Source organism: Jaculus jaculus, chromosome 4 (assembly GCF_020740685.1).
Source record: "Jaculus jaculus isolate mJacJac1 chromosome 4, mJacJac1.mat.Y.cur, whole genome shotgun sequence".
Taxonomy (NCBI): Eukaryota; Metazoa; Chordata; class Mammalia; order Rodentia; family Dipodidae; genus Jaculus; species Jaculus jaculus.
Window position 1 is genome coordinate 85,974,425 of NC_059105.1, and position 19,891 is coordinate 85,994,315.

General features: G+C 32.2%; 1 protein-coding gene across 1 annotated transcript in view; it reads right to left on the bottom strand.

Annotated features, from left to right (window-relative positions):
• Positions 1–19,891, bottom strand: part of Galnt13 (polypeptide N-acetylgalactosaminyltransferase 13) — a 519,646-nt gene that overhangs the window by 190,421 nt on the left and 309,334 nt on the right. Inside the window, exons 5-8 of the mRNA XM_004651848.2 lie at positions 14,282–14,448; positions 13,696–13,903; positions 10,746–10,916; positions 1,425–1,542 (exon numbers count right to left, since the gene is read on the bottom strand). Coding sequence (XP_004651905.1) covers positions 1,425–1,542; positions 10,746–10,916; positions 13,696–13,903; positions 14,282–14,448 — 664 coding nt within the window. The remainder of the gene's footprint in view (positions 1–1,424; positions 1,543–10,745; positions 10,917–13,695; positions 13,904–14,281; positions 14,449–19,891) is intronic.

The following is a 19,891-nucleotide window of genomic DNA, read 5'->3' on the forward strand; positions in this document are numbered from 1 at the left end:
CAAGAAATCAAACAGAAAAGTTGCTGTGTTCTTTCCTTTTTCTTATGTAATTCCAGCATAATCCCTAGGGAGTCTGTGTGAAAGAATGAGCCATGACTAGCATTACATCTAAGAATAAAGTGAATTGCTATTGTATATACTGAAGTTTTCCCTTCATCCCCTTGTTTTCTTTTCTTTCTTTTTTTTTTTTTTTTAGTTCTGATCTTTTTTGTGATCTTTTCATCATCTCTTATTTATTTCACTTTTAGCACCACACTAGCAAATATTGATCTCCCATGTCTTCACTGTTTATACAAAAATGTAGCATGGACCTGGTATCTAGAAGAGAGTCTAAGTATGGTCTAAGGTGTGTTCTTTTTTGTTATTGTTTTTTGTTTGTTTTGGCAGTTTATATCAGACTAAAAATACATAAACAAATATGGAAACAATAATCAATTAAGGTTGTCATAGACCTCTGGCTTACAAACAAAGTAATACTCAAACAAGGTCAATCTTATGCCTCTAAAATAACTCAGGTTACCAACATCATTTAAATTCTACATAATAAAGTTTGATATTTTTAATTAAAATTTTAATGTTTATAAAGCATCACAGAAATTAATGGTAGTAAACAAAATTTGCTTTCCAAATAGGAAATTGAAATTCCAAATGTCTCTTCAACTCCTTTGATAGTTCTATATACAATCCAATAATTTGATGGGTCAAATCATAGTATGTTTTGAATATTATGTGTTAAATTCTAGAGAGAAAATGTTCATACAAAATTAATTTATTTAAAAATTAAGTACATGGTTAATAAAATATGAGGATAAATATATAATTTTAAGAATTAAGACATATTCATGTACCTATATTTTAAAATGGTTAATAGAAAGATATTAAACAGTATTTGTAAAACAGTCTTCAATTTTCATTTATTTGGAAGCTCATTTCTTAAGTAAGTTTATAATTTTTAATGAAAAATCATTAGACAATAATGTCTATAGCTGTGCAAATATTCAGGTTGCTTGCAGAATTATCAGAAATATTTGGTCATAAGTATAATTCTTAATGTTACTTAGGAGCAAACTCATGGAACTCTGGCAAATCCAGACCACATAGACACTAGAACCCACAAGGTCATTATACGGATTAATATTTCCTTTACAAAATAAAAGTATTATTTTTTAAACAAATGAAAGCCTTAATAAATTTTACTTTGAATATTTTCTTGAAAATGCAATGTCTAATTTCCAATTGAAGCATAAATCTTGCATGCAATAGGACTCTAACAAAGGCTTAAATAAGCATCAAAATGACCAACTGATCACTAAACTGTATCAGTTTGCAAAAAAAGATTTGAAGTAAGTTAGTGGGTGTGTAAATTATGTGCATGCTACAGCATATTTTGGTCAGAATTAAGAAGCAAAGTAAAATGCAATTACCCTAAAAGACATTTCAAGATTCTCTCCACCCCAGATATCCATTCCTGCATCGTAAGTTCCTATCTCTTCAAAGTAGTTTCTGTCAATTGAAAATAGGCCACCAGCCATAGTAGGGGTCCTAGTTGAAAAAAAATAAGAAAAGAATATCTTTTGAAAACAATGTGTGGAGTTTAATGAGACTTGCAAATATCTTTGACATCTTATATATAAAAAATACTTCTCAAAAAGTTCAATCTCTAAACACAATGTGAAGATTTAAGGGGATTCAAAAATTAAGGATTGCATTTTATTTCACATTTATTTTGTAAAACTTAATTGTATTAGCCTTTGATTCTCTTACAGGAATTCAAATAGATACATTGAAGGGACACTGACTACTTAGATCTGGGGAAGAAAAACTGCTGTCTTTTGCATTGTCCTTAAAGAGGACACACAGACACCTGATCACAGACACCAGGTGTGATGTTCGTTATGTAAATGTGAAGCAACTGAGAACATGTTTTCTCAATGTACAGATTCATAGACTATTTTAATATGACATTATAAAATATTGTGGCGATGTTTACAGGGAATCAGTAACGAGAGTTACAAGTAATTTTATCAAAGGGGTTTTACATGAAAATGATTATTCTTTCTATCTAACTATAATGATGTCATGAGTCATCTGATGCTATGCATGCACAAAAACTCCACATCCTAGCTAGACGTATAAGACTTTTGGCCTAGATTTCCGAAATTTTCCTTGAAATAAATTTATGTTTGTTTCTTGTGTCCAAAATCTCTCCATGAGAACAAAATAGTCAAATGTTAAGCAATTGATTATAGAAAATAGGTAATGTGTGAACTCACTTCTTTCTCTATGGCCAGGGTCAATAGTTCACAAAAAGAAGTGTATGGGCAATGAGGAATTCTAATTGTTGCCCATCATGTAATGGTCTCTATCTCCATTACACATTATTGGCATCTAATCTTTCATTTCTGTCCCTTACTTTTCACCTTTTCTTTTTCCTTTCTTCCCTCCCTCTCTTCTATCTTTGTTTCTGTATTTGTTTAAATATTTATTTATTTTGGGTGTTGGGTCTCACTTTGTAGCCCAGGTTGGCCTGTAACTTGCAATCCTCCTGCCTCTGCTTCCCAGTGCTAAAGACTGTACCACTGCTCTAAGCTATGAGATACCTTTTAGAATCATCATGCTCACTTACCACATTTCAGAGATTTAGACTATGTTGCTTGGGATAGGTACCCACTGGTATTATGTGGAGTTGCCTGGTGATTCTAATATACTGTCAAATATGGGAAGCACTAAGTAAGTAACTTAGATTTGTCATGCTTATCTTAATATTATGAGAGATTCTTAAAAAATGATCCCTCCATTTATATTCTCCATGGCTAAATGTTATGCTCATGTCTTCTAACGAAACAGTATAGTTCTTTGAAATATGGTCATATAATATTGTACTTGGATATTGAACATACTACACAACCTCTCTATTTCTCCAGTTGTTCTCCTTGTTTTATACTCAGGTAATTAACTTTATACCAGTCAGAATAGCAGAAATTTGCTTAGTCTCAGAGTTGTTTCATTACTTCTAATCTTGCTGGCTTCTGATCATGAACAGAATCATTGACCTTCTGAGTTAGAAGGAGAAACACTAACAAAGCTAAACAAATGATAATTATAAGGTAGCCATAACCTCACCTGATTGGGGTTTTGTAACTCTACAGAAATATTAATTACATAAGGTATTTCAAGGATACAGAGTCTATTTTAAAAATTAGGAACAAAATTGCTACAATTATTCTATCACAATGCACAAAAATGCTTGAGAATATTGTGAAGCATTTTTAATGATCAGTTCAGAACCCATTTACTGAACTGCTTACTGACAAAGATGTTTTTCAAGGTTGTGTTTATTAAATGGTAAGAAAACTACCACCAAGGCAATTACCATTGAGGTGAAGAGCAATTCTATCAGTGACTTTGAGCACCCCATATTGCTTAGGGAGGTAAAGCTGATACATATTCACCAGATAAAGCACTTAGCACATTGCAAACCATTATTAAGCTTAGCTAATGTGTGTATATTGTTACTGTTATTTCATTTTAATCATTCAAACAAATCTTTTAAGTGTCTATCACTTAACTTTGGCTACCCATCTACATATCCTCATTGTGTGGGCTTCAAAATGACTCAGTATTAATCCATATCCACAATAACATCTGAAGTATATCTCAGCTATACAGTTTCCTACATTTTTCCTTTTATTAAAAATATTTGTTTATTTATTGGAGAAAGAGAGAGTGTGAAGCAGATGAGAGAGAGAGAGAATGGGCATGCCAGGATCTCCAGCCCCTGCAAATGAACTCCAAATTCATATTCCACCTTGGACATTTGGATTATGTAGATACTAAGGAATCAGACTTGGATCCTTAGGATTCAGAGGCAAGTGTCTTAACTGATGAGCTATCTTTCCAGCCCAGTTTCCTACTTAAAACAAACAAACAAACAAACAATCCTATATCTATCTCTTTTCTCTATCCTTCTTTTCTTCCTTCCTTCCTTCTTCCCTCCCTCCCTGCCTCTCTTGCTCCCATCCTTCCTTCTTTCCTTCCTTCCTTCTCTCCCTTACTTCCTTTCTTTCTTTCAGGGCGGGGGGAGAGAGAGAGAATGGGCATGCCAGATCCTCTAGCCATTGCAAATGGACTCCAGCCACATGTATCACCTTGTGCATCTAGCTTTACCTGCATATTGGGGAATCAAACCTGGGTCCTTTGACTGTGCAATCAAGCACCTTAGTGGCTATGTCATCTCTACAGCCCAGTTACCTATATTTTAACTTTTCACAATTACATTGAAATTCACTTTTGATTCTCTGTTGGTTGTCAGGGCCCTTTATTTAATTCATACTCTCTCATTTGTAATTCTATTTTCTGGTATTCTTTCCTTCTTCCTTCTATCCTTCTTACAAAGTTCTGCCACATCACTGATAAACTATCTAAGCATTGTTGGTTTTCCAGCCTTGTTTTGATAGTCTGAATACTCTTTCAGTAATTTTATGTGGCTGGATAATGTCACCCTACATACTTCATTCCCTTCTGCCACAAAGGCCAAGAAAAATTGTTAGAGAAGATCAAGATGAGGCCATCTGGTTATCTATAGCATAGATTTTCTGTTTAATTCACAAAGCACTAATGGGTCACCCTTCTAATTGTGTTTGTCAGCCCCTCTTATTTTAAATAAACATTTTCAAAAACTTTTGGATTCTTCTTAAAAATCTGAGTACTTAGGAAACATATACAATCTAAACTCCTCAGCCAAGAAATTGTGTAGGTTACTATATATTATTGTAAAATAAACACAATTTCTTCTTAACTGTAAAGTTTTAATGTGCCTTAATAACATGTTTCAGCTATTATATACTCCAATAGGGTAATTGTAAAAATGAAGTATCGTGTCATTTATACATTTTTGATACAAGGAGAGCTAAAATACATCATTATTAATTTTTCCATTTATTGCATGTAATAATCATGTACAATTATTGCAGGACATGAGGACTCTTCCCTAGGAGTAATGGGTAGCAAATGTTGAATATAATAAAAAATTATGCAGAAAAAGAAAGAACATTTTGAGGGATATTGCATACTATGATAATCATTGGAACATATATTTAGATATGAAGATTAATTTTTCCATATAGAAGACACTGTGAGTAAGAGGGATAATATTAAGAGTCACCCAGAGCTTCTGATGACCTACAGATATCTGAATTAAATACTAAACAAGGGAACACAGATACTAACAGGGAATAAACGTGATTTCAGTGTTATTTTTAAAGTTTAAAAATAAGTTGTGCATAGTATGGACAAAGTTTGTTATTAAGAACCCATTAACTAATACATTAATGAATCACATATTTCACCTGTATTTAAAGGTCTTATTTCTAATAAAGGGCAGGAGTTTCCCATTTTCTCAATATTTATTATTTTTTATGGTAGCCATAACACATCAAAATTCCAATTTCCTAAAATGTTATTTAATTGTTAGTAGTCTTTTTGTTATTTTTACTTTCATTAAGTGCTTAAAAAGGGTCAAAATAAATTGTGGAGCTAGGTGGTATCAGATTTATTAAAACTGTTTGACTATTATTATAATATTATTTAGTAAATAAACTTTAGTTTTTAATTAATCATCCTGAAAACTTCTCATGCTACTTTTATTTTATTCTCTTCTCAATAGACTGATAAGAAGTATTGCAAAATTCCCCTAGAACATTAAAAATAATATAATATTATGTGAATGTCTTCTTTCTGTATAGAACAGAATTTTTACGATTCCTTTTAGAGCAACATTTAGTTATATTGAACAGAAGGGTGCAACATTCAATGTTCCAACCTTTCTTTGAAAGCATTTGTTCTACTCAGAATGTTAATTATTTCATTTCTGTTGTTTTAACATCTATTGCAAAGAAGTGTCCTATAAGACTTTATGGTATCTAACATCAGTCATTTCTCACATTTATGAGTATTTAATCGAGAAATATTTATTGGAAAATATAACAGATAAAAATCATTGAATTAAGTTATACATGGTGGAATATGACTTCAATACTAACACTCAGAAAGCAGAGGTTTTAGGATCACTGTGAGTTCCAGGACAGTCTAGGCTAGCATAAGATCCTACCTCACAAAAAAAAAAGCAAATTAGCATACAATGCTCTTTATATAATAATTATAAAGCTAAATACTTGTTATCTATCGCATTAAAAAAATTAAAGTGGGCCAGGTGTCGTGGCACATGCCTTTAATCCCAGCACTTGGGAGGCAGAGGTAGGAGGATCACCATGAGTCTGAGGTCATCCTGAGTCTACATAGTGAATTCAAGGTCAGCCTGGGCTAGAGTGAAACCCTTACTCCAAAAACTAAAAAAAAATTTGGAGTCAGTCATGTATGTGAGGGCATAATAAGAAAAATTACAACAATAAACTTGGATATCAAAATAAATTTTATACTTTTGATTGTATAAATGCAATGAAACACAGAACATATTTTAAAAAGTATAAAAGGATGAAGGTTAAATGGTTGTTAAAGTATAAGAAAATCCTTGATTGACATTGGGTACAAAAATAATGGAAGTGAGCTGGATAGATGGATCAGTGGTCAAGGGTTTTTTTTACAAGACCTAATGACCCAGGTTCAATTCCCCAGTACCCATGTAAAGCCATATGAAAAAATTGGTGCATGCATTTTGAGTTTGTTTACAGTGGTTAGAGGCCCTGGCAAACCAATTCTTTCTCTTTTCCTCTCTCCTTTTCAATATATAAAGAAAATATTTAAAAACATAATGAAAGCACTAAGTAAATATAGGAAACATTAACATACAATAAAAATTTTATTTGTGAAAAAAAGTAATATCTTGGGAAATACCAATGAAGTGATAAAACTTTTTTTTTTTTTAATTTTGGAGAAATACATCTGGAAAAGTTGCTGTGAAATTCCTTGCAACACAATTCAGGAAGAATTGAGGCTCATGGTATATTATGCTTCCTTATGCTTTTAGGAACTTGTCACATTTACTTTGCAATGCATTCATGTTTCATTATCTGGAATGAATTTAAAATCCAACTCCTGTCAAAGATATTTCTCATTTAGTACTTTATGTCACTTTAAATCTTACATAAGTTGAGTGAGGAAGAGAGTATAATTTTCTAATTTTTAGTGAAGAAAGTAGGTAACTTCCAAATTGGAGGAGCTTGAGAGTCTGCCCAAAGCTAGCTTCAATGCTGCTTCCCTGTCACCACACTAGAATAATATGATGGTGTACATAAGATCATGAGCTAGTTCTATTAGTGCGCAGCATCTGTAACCTATGGTATGATTAGTCATATTATTTAACTGATATTCTTCAGACATTCCTAAATCTGAGCAAGTAAAAAGGAAATGTCTGAGATCACATAAATTCTAATAAAAATGGATAAAAAAGTGAAGTTTGTCCAGAAAAGAAAGTAATTATTACATGTAGGTATGTGCTTCATTATGATAGCAAAGATTAAATGAAAACATCAAAACTCTTCTGCTTTACTTTTAGAATACAAATAACATGGTACTTGAAGTAAGAATGATAGAAACCATGTTAAGAATATTAAAAACAACTAAATGCAGGCAAGATATGGAGAGTAAAAAGATAAATTGACTTGAAAAATAACAAGTTGATTTCTTATAAAGAAATATTATAATCAGTGGGAATTTAAAGTGGAAATGAGTCTCTTTATAACTACTTATGAAGGGTCATTTAAATTGCATAATTGAAAGACTAGTGCAATCAGTGAGATTTAACCCCAGCTCTTTTACAGAAGTACACATCACTCTAGCAGTAACATAGCTTACTCCTGTGCATGTATATTCCAGCAACATATTCTGACCTCTTTCCCTCTGCCATATATAAAATCAATGCCAGTCAAGGAGCAGTTCTAGCGCAGAGATTGCTATACACAGTTTGCTTTTGGAGCACTCTGCCAAGTGCCCAGCAGGGTGTATGCATGTGGATTCAAGCTCATCTCAATAGATAAACCAAACCACCTCAAATTTGTATGTTTCAATACAATGCACAATAAGTCTCTAAATTGATTACAAATGATGTTTTAGATAGGGTAATCTGCATTATCAGGTATTTTTTCCTAGTGGTTGTCTATTTTATTAGATAGAAGATATGTATGTTCATGCAGATTAATGAGTCTGATGTATTTCAAACTCAGAAATTTCCCATGTAGTATAGGCTCAAAGTTGAGGGCCAAAATGTTAATATTATAACCAAAACTAAGTTTGTGATGTCAATGGCTTGAGATAAATATAGTTCTGTCATCTTTGTCTGATGCAAATGTGCTAAAAATATTTTTTCAAGTTCAGAAAATATAACAAATAGCAAGTGACTCCCAGGCTTATAGTCAGAGACTGTCAAACGAGTTAAAGGGACCAGCCTAGCTTTCATGCCTCTTCTATATGTATGGCTTCACTCAGCTACCCCGGAGGCTGCCAAAGATAAATACTGGGCCATTGTAATAAGATTCATAGACTTCTCAATAACTAGAAGTCACGAATTGCATTTAACATATCTCATTTTAAAAATGTTAACTTTCTGAAAAATAAAATACCATATAAAACATATCCAAAGACTATATTAGGCACACAAGTTTCAGGAAATTTTCTCCGTCTTAAATATTGGGTTAAACTATAGTTACACATAGTTGAGTTATTCTCCAATAGCCACATACTGTCAGTGAAATTTACTGATTAAAAAACTAAATTAAAAACCTAAATAATGTTATTCTATAGCTATATACTCAAAAACTCCCTTTTATTATGCTCCATTTATCCCAAAACTGAAATTGCCAAAGCCCAGAACTGTATAAGTCGAGTCAAGAGAATCATTATGCACTTAACTTTCAAGGTAATATGACTGAGTTGAAGTCACAAGTTCAAGTGGGTTCTCTATGTTTGCATATATATCACTAGATTACTAAATAATGACTATCCAATTAGAATGACTACCAAGTTCTCTCATAAGTTATATTTTAAATGAAGTATTCCACTAAAAAAACCCCAAAACTAGAATTTCAACTTCACTTTAATCATGTTAGCTACTCAGAATTCAGTTAATCAAGTAGGTAGAATAATCAGTCTTCAACACCTAGAATGATTTATCTGTTTGTACGAATCTGAGAAAAATTATCACATCTTCAAGTAATAGATTAGAAGCACAAAGTTCACATTGCAGCTATGCTGATGAAAATTACCTGCAGGCTGCTACAACGTAGCCAATGAATTAATTAACCTTTTGCCACAAAAACCTAGCAACTTCAGAAGAGTCGGGTTTTTCTATTCCTTTCTTCTCAGCTCCTTCAGTATTTTAGAATATGAAATATGTTTTAGTTATTGAAGTTAATAAATGAAACATACTAAGATTTTCTCAGTTGTATTACTTCAATAAAGCCACACAGAATGTGGTTAAAATGTAATAAGTGAGATGACTTACCTATTGTTCTAGTTAGTGAAAGATGAGCAGCAATGGCTGCATCCTATGTACGTATGTACTTTTGTGAATGAAATATGCATTTCTTACTATGGCCTTTGGTACTTTAACTATCTACCCTTTCACTCTGAAAAAATTAAGTTAAATAAAGGATGCCTTTGCTAAGATATTTTTAAGGAGTTAAAAAATACATTGTTATGAACATCACTTTCAGTTAAGTAAAAACATTACCAATATTTAAGTGTGCTTTGACAGTTTTCATTTGCATCCTGGAGTTTACAAAAACAGCTATATCAAAAGAAGCTAGATTTTAGTTTTCTTTTTTAGGTAGCATTTTCTCGACAAATGGTTAAAAAGTTTTAAAATCTAATTGTTCAATATCACTTACAACTCTATTATTCCATTATACAGACGTTTTACACAGTAAATCATGTAATTAAGTAGTTGGTAATGGATAAGGTGCCCCCTGAGTATGCTAGTGGAAATTCTTGTTTAGATCATTGCTTATAAGGTATGGTATTTTATAAGGTGAAGTACTTTTTTATAAGGTTAAGTACTGTTTCAACAGAATGATGATTTGCTAAATTTGTCTTTAAAAAGATAAGCTAGGGGATATTTCCAAAAATATTATTTTAGAAAATGAGCTGGGGACTATATGAGGTAAACATTTGTTAAAGTAAGTATAAAATGTATTTTTGGCTTTTAGAAATGTACATATGTCTTTCTTTTTAACTAAAAACAACATGGTTTTTACTAATACATATTTCAAATTAATTATTTTAAGCAAGTTGGAAGAAATAAGTGATAAATTTAAAATTTTCAAATGGATATTTCTATAATACTTAAAGAAAGACAGATCTTTTGGGTTATAAATTTAGAATACTAACCGAAACATTTTGGCTGTTTCAGTCTCAAAAAATATTTCTATTATAAAGCATATATTAGGTATGATATATATTTATACAGAGTATCAATGGATTTTTGTTATACAGGAGAGTACATATGCCTTACATATGCATATGTTTCATATATTTATATGAAAGCTAAAGATTCCAAAAATATTCATAATTTCTATCAATACTTAAGTATGCCTTTGCTAAGTTAAACCAGATTCAGTATTGAATCAGAAGGACTGATTCCCATGTAACAATATAAAGACTAACAATATTTATTGATTTGTTCATAATAAATATGTGATTCTAAAAGTCTTAAATGTGAGAACAAAATTTTAGACTATCCCTTACTTCATATAGAAAGATACAAACAGGATTTGGCAATATCATCTACATACCTGACAGGCAATGTTCTGTCTCCTTTCCTCCTATCCATTTCTCTTTGGGGAACAGGATACCATCGGAAGTTCAGTTTCCAGTTAAAACCCCCATAAGTCATGTCTGAACCAGCCATATATTCAAAGGTATCATCACTAATTACATCAATGATGGGGCATACAACCGTTTTCCTGAAGAAAAATTAAAACCAGTTTACATATAAATGATCATTAAAACGTTACATTAGCTTCTGCAAATGGGTTGTGATAAGTTGATATGATAAAATGTAAGACTTTGGGATTTAAATGTCTTTAATTTTACTTTAACTTTTCTATGAAAACATTTTATTTTCCTATACTTTCTTACTCATGATTGCTTTCACACTATCATGTGAAATCTAATCAAATATTTTAATGATCTTCTTATTTCTAAATACATTTAAATACTAACTCAGCAGGATGAGCACAATTTTTCATACACCTCCACCCACAGCATGATTAGTTAGTTCCTTTGATATTATGCATCATTTTAGTTCTAACCCACTGAAAAGTAATATCATGTAGGGAGAAGAATGGGTGATAGAAAATTAGATTTTCTAGTTTGCATTTCAAATTGGATAAGTTAGTTTAAAGAGTTCAGAAAAGAAAACACCTACAAGTAACAATTAAAATCATGAACTATCAGTACAAGTGAATGCTTGCTGTGAAGATAGAAGGGCTATGGAAAGCATGAGGTGAATTCTCTTACAATCAAGAGTTTATTTATAGCTGTTTCAATATGTGAGGTATTATAAAGTAAAGAAAGACAATAAACTTTGGTCTCTGGAATTTTGTCCTAAGTTTTCTCAGGTATGATTTTCTTAATAGTAGTGTGTTTTATTTTTTTGGGGGGGTGTTATTTTTCTTGAAGCTTTCATTAGGGACATTATATCCACAGCATGCTTAGCTACTCATACCTTTAAGTGGTTCCTTATCGGACCAACATATGCCATCTCCAAAAGAAAATATTCAGGTCATTTACTAAGACTGAATAGGCCATAGCTAATTCTGAAGACTAGATCTTATTTTCTCTATTTGGTAGGAGTTAAACATACAAACAGGCTTCCATATCACACAAAGTTATGGAAAACAGGTAAGTGTTTAAATTAATGCTAATTTTCCAACACTGTTATCACTATCATACTTTATAAAGTGATCATTTCATGCACCACAACAGAATGCATGACACCTTGGTAAAAGATTATTGGTAAATCTGGACCCAACAAATCATTATATTTCTTGTTTTCTTATGTTGGAGGGGAAGAGATTAGATCTAATATTCTGTCCAAGTGTGGCCATGTGAGAGTATACAAGCAAAAAAAAAAATAAAATTAATGATATACAGATAAAACACAAATACATTGTTAGAACAAAAATGAATGATTTGGGGCTGGAGAGAGGGCTTAGCATTTAAGTGCTTGCCTGTGAAGCCTAAGAACCCTGGTTAGAGGCTCGATTTGCCAGGACCCATGTTAGCCAGATGCACAAGGGGGCTCACAGGTCTGGAGTTATTTTGCAGTGGCTGAAGGCCCTGGGGCCCCCATTCTCTCTCTCTATCTGCCTCTTTCTCTCTCTGTCTCTGTTACTCACAAATAAATAAATTAATAATGAACAAAAAGTTAAAATAAATATATAAATAAAAAACAACCAAAATAAAAACAGTGGGACATACTTTCTAAAAAATTGAATGATTTATGCATAGTTATAATGAAGCATTATGTTAAAACATTGAATTGAATGTAATACACATATTTAAAAGGGCAAAGGAATGTGCAAAACACTCTAGTAAATGCATTTACCATATTCTAAGTACATTTGACTTTGATTGTCTTGTTCCCCTCTAGGCACTGTACACTACACAAAATGTTATTAGTTGTGTACTACATCCATTAACTAAAAGGTCCCCACTGCTTTCTTGAACTGCCGTGGCTCATTTTACTAACAGCTTCCATTCATCTTTATGGCAAGTACCAAATCCTGCCATTTATGTGATGTGGCTGACCTAGCTCAGATGAAGCAGCGCCTGTCTTGAGTGCCTAATTAAAATCCCAAATTATGGACTCTGTGGTGCACATGAAATGACTATGTAAGCATACGGTTCTGAAATGATTTATCACATCAGATAGCATTCAATGTTAGTTATCTTCATTAAGTACAAGAAATTACACCAATTTATCACCAATGTTCACAGATGTCTGCAAAACACCTATTTTTTGTAGCAGAATCATGAGAAAAACCTGCAAGTACATATGAGGATTCTTCATTTTTAAACACTATTGTTTTGTTTACAGAGTTTAACAATTTGTATGTAGTAAATGATTAAATCACTAAACTTACAGCTGTGCTTCTTTGCTTATTTTTAACCATAATTTATTTCACTTGGGAATCGTGTGTGTGTATGTGTGTATGTATGTGTACGTGATCTTCAAGATGAATTTGATCTAGACCGGCTTAGGGCACTGATTCAGTAAAAATACCAGTGGTGAGAAATTGGTAAGAACTAAACTGTAGTTCCCCGCACTTCCAGTTACTGAAACAACTTACGTAACTTCTTTGTTCTTACCTAGTACTAGGCATAGATAAGAACATTGACAATACCTATCTCACAGAGTGGTTTGTGAAGATACAAAAAAGGTGCTTTCAGCATGTACTTGTAACATATTACACTATACCAGATTGTACTGATTTTATTCATTCAAAATGTAAATATTAAATACAATTTAGTTTGATTTATTTGATAATTTTCCTAAATACACATATTTAACATGAATAAGTTAGTCTTTTACTTTACATAATGAGAAAAACTTGTTTCTTTATAGCATATGAAATAAACCTTCTAAAAACAGCACCTTGGAAGAAAATGTGATGGACTGCAGGAGCTGCCCTCACAGGTTTAGTCTTAACCCTGGCGGGCATAACCCAGGCATCCTACCTGTCTTCCTTTATTCTCGCCAGCAAGGGCTCCAGCCATCCCAGGGTGCACTCGCAGTGTGCATCCAGAAAAGTTATGACCTGCCCTTTGGAAGCAGCAGCTCCGCGCAGACGGGCTCGTATTAGCCCAGAGCGTTCTTCCATCCTGATAATTTTTACTGGAACTTCTAAATTTTTCACATAATTCTCTAATGTCAACTTGAGGAAATCTGTAATATGAAATAAATTTTGAAGTATTTTAAGACAGAGATTTTTCAAGCTGGAAATTCAACAAAGAGACATAGCTCATAATCTTTAAGTTTTTTGCACTAGGTAGAATAAATTAATAAGCTTTCATTAGTTAATTAATGCAGTTACATAAATTATTAATATAATCAAATTGGGGAAAAAGATTTTTAAAAATGCACTTAGAAAGAGTCAAGTGATTATAACCAAAACTCAAGAATTAGTTAACTGTCCTAGGGTAGCTATAAACAAGGTAATTAAATCTATGAAATATACATATAGATGTATGATATATTGAATTATTACAATACATGTTGTAGATTAAGCAGAAAAACACAGAGTTAAAGAAAAATATTTTGTACCTCTTTCACTGGCATCATCTACCAAGATGACCTCGGACAGTAGGTAGTGTGGGGAACGATTTATAACACTATAAACAGTTCTAAGGAGAGTGCTCCACGCTTCATTGTGAAAAACAATGACTACACTTGTATTGGGAAGTTCATCAGGGTAGACTTTTGTCTTGCATCTGGGAAAGACCAAAGAAAAGTTATGATGATGAATTCACTTCCCTTCCTGATAAGAAAATAAGAAATGCTCATAATAGCATGCTTCACAGTTGAAAGCCCCTTACCAAGGAAATATTTTATGAATATAAAGTAATTTTTCTCTTTAAAGAGCTGTGAGTGATCACTTGGCCTTTTGAAAATTAAATAAGCATAATTACTAATATTTTATTGTAACTCCTACAAGGAACATAGCAACATGACTTCTATAAGTCTACAAAAATCTAAAAAAGCTAAAATTACATTCGCAGACTATCAAAAAAAAAAAAGAGAGAGAGAAGAAGAAAAGAACAAAGGCTAGGTACAACTGGGTCCAATGAATTCATTTAATGTATGCAATTTTTATTCTTTGTTTTATAAAGAAACAATTGAGTTATAAGTACCTAAGTAGACATGGATCCATGGAGTTTTAGAAAATGTAAAATGGAAATCATTTTTATTTTTCTGTTCTAAAATCAAATCATATATAACTTCAAGTCACTTTGAGAATTTTATAAACCAGGACTATTAGCAAGGAAAGGTGAGAACATTTACCAATAGCCCAGAGATAAAGAAATGAAAAAGACTACAAGTGCTTCCTAAACTTTAATATGCACAGAGAAGTCCTGAGGATTTGTTAAGGACCAGGTCTAGTTAGCTATATCTGGGATAGGAACTGGTATCTCCATTAGTCCAGGCCTCGGGAACACATTGTTCAGTAAGAGACTGTCATTATTTTTAGAAATTACTATTTTGAAAAAAAGCATTTAAATTCACTTGCAAATCCCAAGAATTTCAGATATTGGCCTATTAACAGTGACGTCAAATGGTATGTTTGGATAAATAATGTATGCACTACTCTACGTAGATATTTCCAAATTTAGTGTGCAGGTGGCTATTTCCTCTGTCAACTTGTCAACATGCAGACATTTAAGTCATGTAATTTTAAATCATTATGACTGCATACTATAGAACGTGTCACAGGATGTTTGGAGCAGGAATAAAAGTTTTTTCACCTTGGGCTATTTTTAATGTAAAGTATTGTAATGAGCTAGAAAATACCAAAAGAACAGTTTCATAAATAAAATGAACAAAAAACCTCTTGCCACTTATGAAGACCAAATATATTACATAATGCAGCATTGTTAAAATTTAGTTTCTTTTACATGTTAATGGAAAAACATTAAATTAAATGTAAGAAATGAAGGCTTATAACAAAAAGAAACTATGTGCCTGTTGGGATTTTAATCATCTGTGAATATTTCTGGGTTAGATAGTGGATTAGAAACAGTCCCAATGTGACCCGGTGAAGGAGGTCAATCAAAATAAGTTGTAAGGCTGTGGAGAGTGGTATATGCATCTATATAGCTTGAGTTCCCTTGCAGGGGCAAGAGGCCCTGGCATTGGCTTTCATATACACCTACAATGAACTTGCAGAGAAAGAAGTCAAAAAAAAAAAAAAACACCATTCACAATAGTCAATAAAAAATTAAATACTTAGAATAAACCTAATATGTGAAATATGTGAAAAAATCTCTTCAGTGAAAACTTCAAGACACTAAAAAGTGAAGCTAAAGATACAATGGAGAAATCTCCCACTGAGCCATAATCAAAGTGAACATAGGGGGTGGAGAGCTGGCTGAGTGGTAAAGGTGCTTGCCTGCAAGGCTAAAGCCAAAGGATTTCCCAGAACCCTGCAAACCAGATGCACAAGGTGGGACATGTATCTGAAGTTTGTTTGTAGTGGCTAGAGGCCCTGGAATGTCCATTTTCTCTTTCTCTCTCCTCTGCCACTTTCTATCTCTCTCTCATAAATAAATAAATAAATATTAAAAATGTGAACATAAATATATAAGCTAAACAAACTGGGAGAAAGGTAAGGGTCAAAGGATGCATGTGATACAGGGGAAAGGGGAATGGTGAAGACAGGGAAAAGAGGAATAGGAGAGGAGGACAGTAAAAATTTAAATTGTACTGGTAACTTCCAGATTGTGTGATAATTAAGAATATGCCAATTTATAAAATATAAAATAACTACATTTTATAAAGAAAACATCTTTTAAAACAATCTAAAATATCATGATATCATCAACAAATATAAATAAGAATTCACATATATCTCAAGTATAACCTGCTTAATATGTGCCTCTTTTGTAATATTTTATTTATTCACTTGAGAAGGGGAAGAAGAAAGAATGACAAATAGGCAAATTGAGAGGGAGGGAGAGAGAGAGGGAGAAAGAGAATGTGTGCCAAGGCCTCTATCCTCTGAAAATTATCTCTACATACATGTACCACTTTGTGCATTTGGCTTATGTGGGTACTGGGAATAGAACCTAGGTCCTTAGCCATTGCAGACAAGTGGCTTTACCACTAATCCATCTCTCCAGCCTTAGTATGTGCTTCTTTGATAGACAAACATTTGTTTATACAACAGTAGAAAAATGCTGGTGTTAGAAAAGCCACTTGTGTCATCAATAAAGACAAAATAGGCTCCAGCATTCAAAAGCCACAAAGCACAAGACCTAACAAGCAAATAAAGGTAATAACACTTCTTAAAAAGCAACCAAGATTTTCTGATTTTACTCTAAATGTCAACAAAGAAAATATAAACATATTATTAAATAGTTTTACAAAATGAAAGTAGCTAAGCATGTAAATCATGCCTGTAATCCCAACATTTTTGAGGCCTGATCTATGGGATTGCATGCATTTTGGGCAAGCCTGGGCTATAATATACACTGGCTTCCAAACCTGGCTAATCCATAGACTGAAACCCTGTTTTAACTACTACTACCAATAGCAAAACAAGAGAACGTATTTATATCCAGCCCTTTAAGCTACTTTCATCAAGCTTTATTTTGTGGTTTAAAGTATTAATTTTACATGTCTTATATGCATTACATAATGAATTGATTTATTATTAATGTAGTTATCAGCTCTATGTACAGAAAATTCCTTGACCTTATTGAATGCAGCCTAAAAATAAAATGTAGCTAATTTATTTGTCCATTTCTTTTGTTCTTTCTTCATAAGCATTCTTTCATCAATAAAAACAGCTTCATTTACATGGTATAAGTAATCTTTACTGATCTCATGTAAAGTATGAGAAATATCACCAACAATAATGCATTCTGTGTTTGATTTTTACTAAGAGATTTGCTTTCACATTGTCTCACCACCAAATATCATTATGATATGAGTACACAGATATTTTAATTAATTTGATTATAATTGCTTTAGAATATATGTGTATCAAAACATTGTTTTGTACACTTTATATAATTATATTTGATGAGTACACTTCAACAAAGCTAGCTTAAAAACACCATTTCCTAGACTGTGTACTAATAAACTAGTAGTATAACAGTTAGAAGCTGGAAAAAGTTAAATTATTTCTAGTGGTTTTTGTGTCTTTCACCTCTCCTAAAAGTCATTTTCTTATTTTAAATCATTCTCAGCACCAAAATATGAGTTTCATCTTGTGAGTTCCTTCCTTGGTGCTATCAAGTTTTTCATAGACTTGTATAAAGTGCTTTTCAAACACTAATGTGCAAATAAATTGTACAGGGTTCTCATTAAAATGCAGCTTCTGATTCAATAGATGTGGGATGAGCCAAAGAGTATACATCTCTAATAAGATCCTTGAAGGTACCAACACTGCTGCCAACACTCCTGGTTGATGTAAGAAGGATAGCTATGCAAACTGCTCAGGTGATGATTTGCCAAACATAGGGAATTACAGTGATTTCTCCAAAAATAACGTTTTTTTCTGATTTATCATATGAAATTTAACTTTGATGGTCCTATCTTTCCTATCATATAATGATTCTTGTTCTATGACTGAGTCATAATATGATATTGATGAAGACATATTGATTGCTAATTGAACTCAGTATATGTGGTATAAGGAGAATTTTGTATGTAAACATGAATGAAACAATAACTGATTGAGCTGCTAAGACCACATTCACACATGCTTAAGACAGTTGCTTGTGCTGGGGAGATGGCTCAGTAGGTAAAGTATTTGAAGAATAAGTCCCTGAGTTTGGGACGCATGTAAAGCTTGATGCTATAGTAAGGATTGCAATTCCAGTCCTTCTACAGTAAGGTGGTGGAAACAGGAGAGTCCCAAAAGCTAAAAGTTTCTTAAATCAGGCATTTGTAACAGGGGGCAAGAAAATCTGCCTCAAAGAAGATGAAAAAAGAGGAACAACAATCTGTGTCATCTTCTGACCTCCACAAGAATGCTGTGTTTTCTGTTTGCTGTCAAACATACACACAAGTATCATACACATGCATGGAAAACAATTTAAAAGGAAGTACGTGAAACTATCTACTGCCAAATGGTAGATCCTGACCATAACTACTGATTCTAAAGCTCACAGAAATTTAACACATGTAAAAATTTTAAAAAAGATAACTAAAGAGATGAATTTATTTTTATTTAGTATAGAAAAATTATTTAAGTATTATTTAAAAAATAATGATTTAAGAATTTGAGCTCCAATAATCTTTCCAAATAAGTAAATGAATGAATCAATTTGGAAAAATTAAGATAAGTACTTAAAATTATTAAATAAAGATAAAACATGGATAATAATCTCCCCTCCCTGACACATGAAAAACAATTTTCATTTTGTGGTAATAATAACTCTACTCCTTCCACCTCAGTTCTTATGACTTTTACGTAATTGGATTAAAGAAGGCAATCTCATAGGTCATAAACAAATTATGAAGAATATATCCACTTGTCTACACAGTAGAGCTTAGGATCTCTAGCAGTTAATTGTAAAGAGTTTCAGAGTTCATGTATTTTTAGTCTGACTTTACAGAAAGTGCAGCTTAAAACATCCAGATAGTTCATCACTATGAGTAAATTACTAATAAATAAGTAAAATACTTTATTGTTATATGTTAGTAGCAGTAATGAATTCTACCTAATATTGTCATATATATTGTATTTCATATTAAATTGTATTGACTATAAAATATTGCTATTTTATTTTATTACTCAGAATATACAGGGAAACATAACATACAAATGAGTATTAATCTTAAATTCAAACATTTATCTTTATACAAAATGAAAAATAACCATTTCCCTAGGACTATTTCATTATATTTAAATGTTGAAAGCAAACTTTGAGAAATCTGGGCATAATTGAGTGGTATAGTGTTTGCCTAGCCTATAAAGCCTTGGGTTCAATCATACTATAGGTGAGGAAAAAGTCAACTTTCATTTAAATTACTTTAAATTTCACTTAAATTACTCACCTAGCAACTAAACTCCCTCTTAGGAACACTGCATACCAAGTCATTGTTTTACTTTATAAACATCTAAATATAATTGGTTTAAAAAATTGCCATTTTTTTAACCAAAATATATGTAGTTAACTTTACTATTAGAAGAGGCAGGTTGCCGGC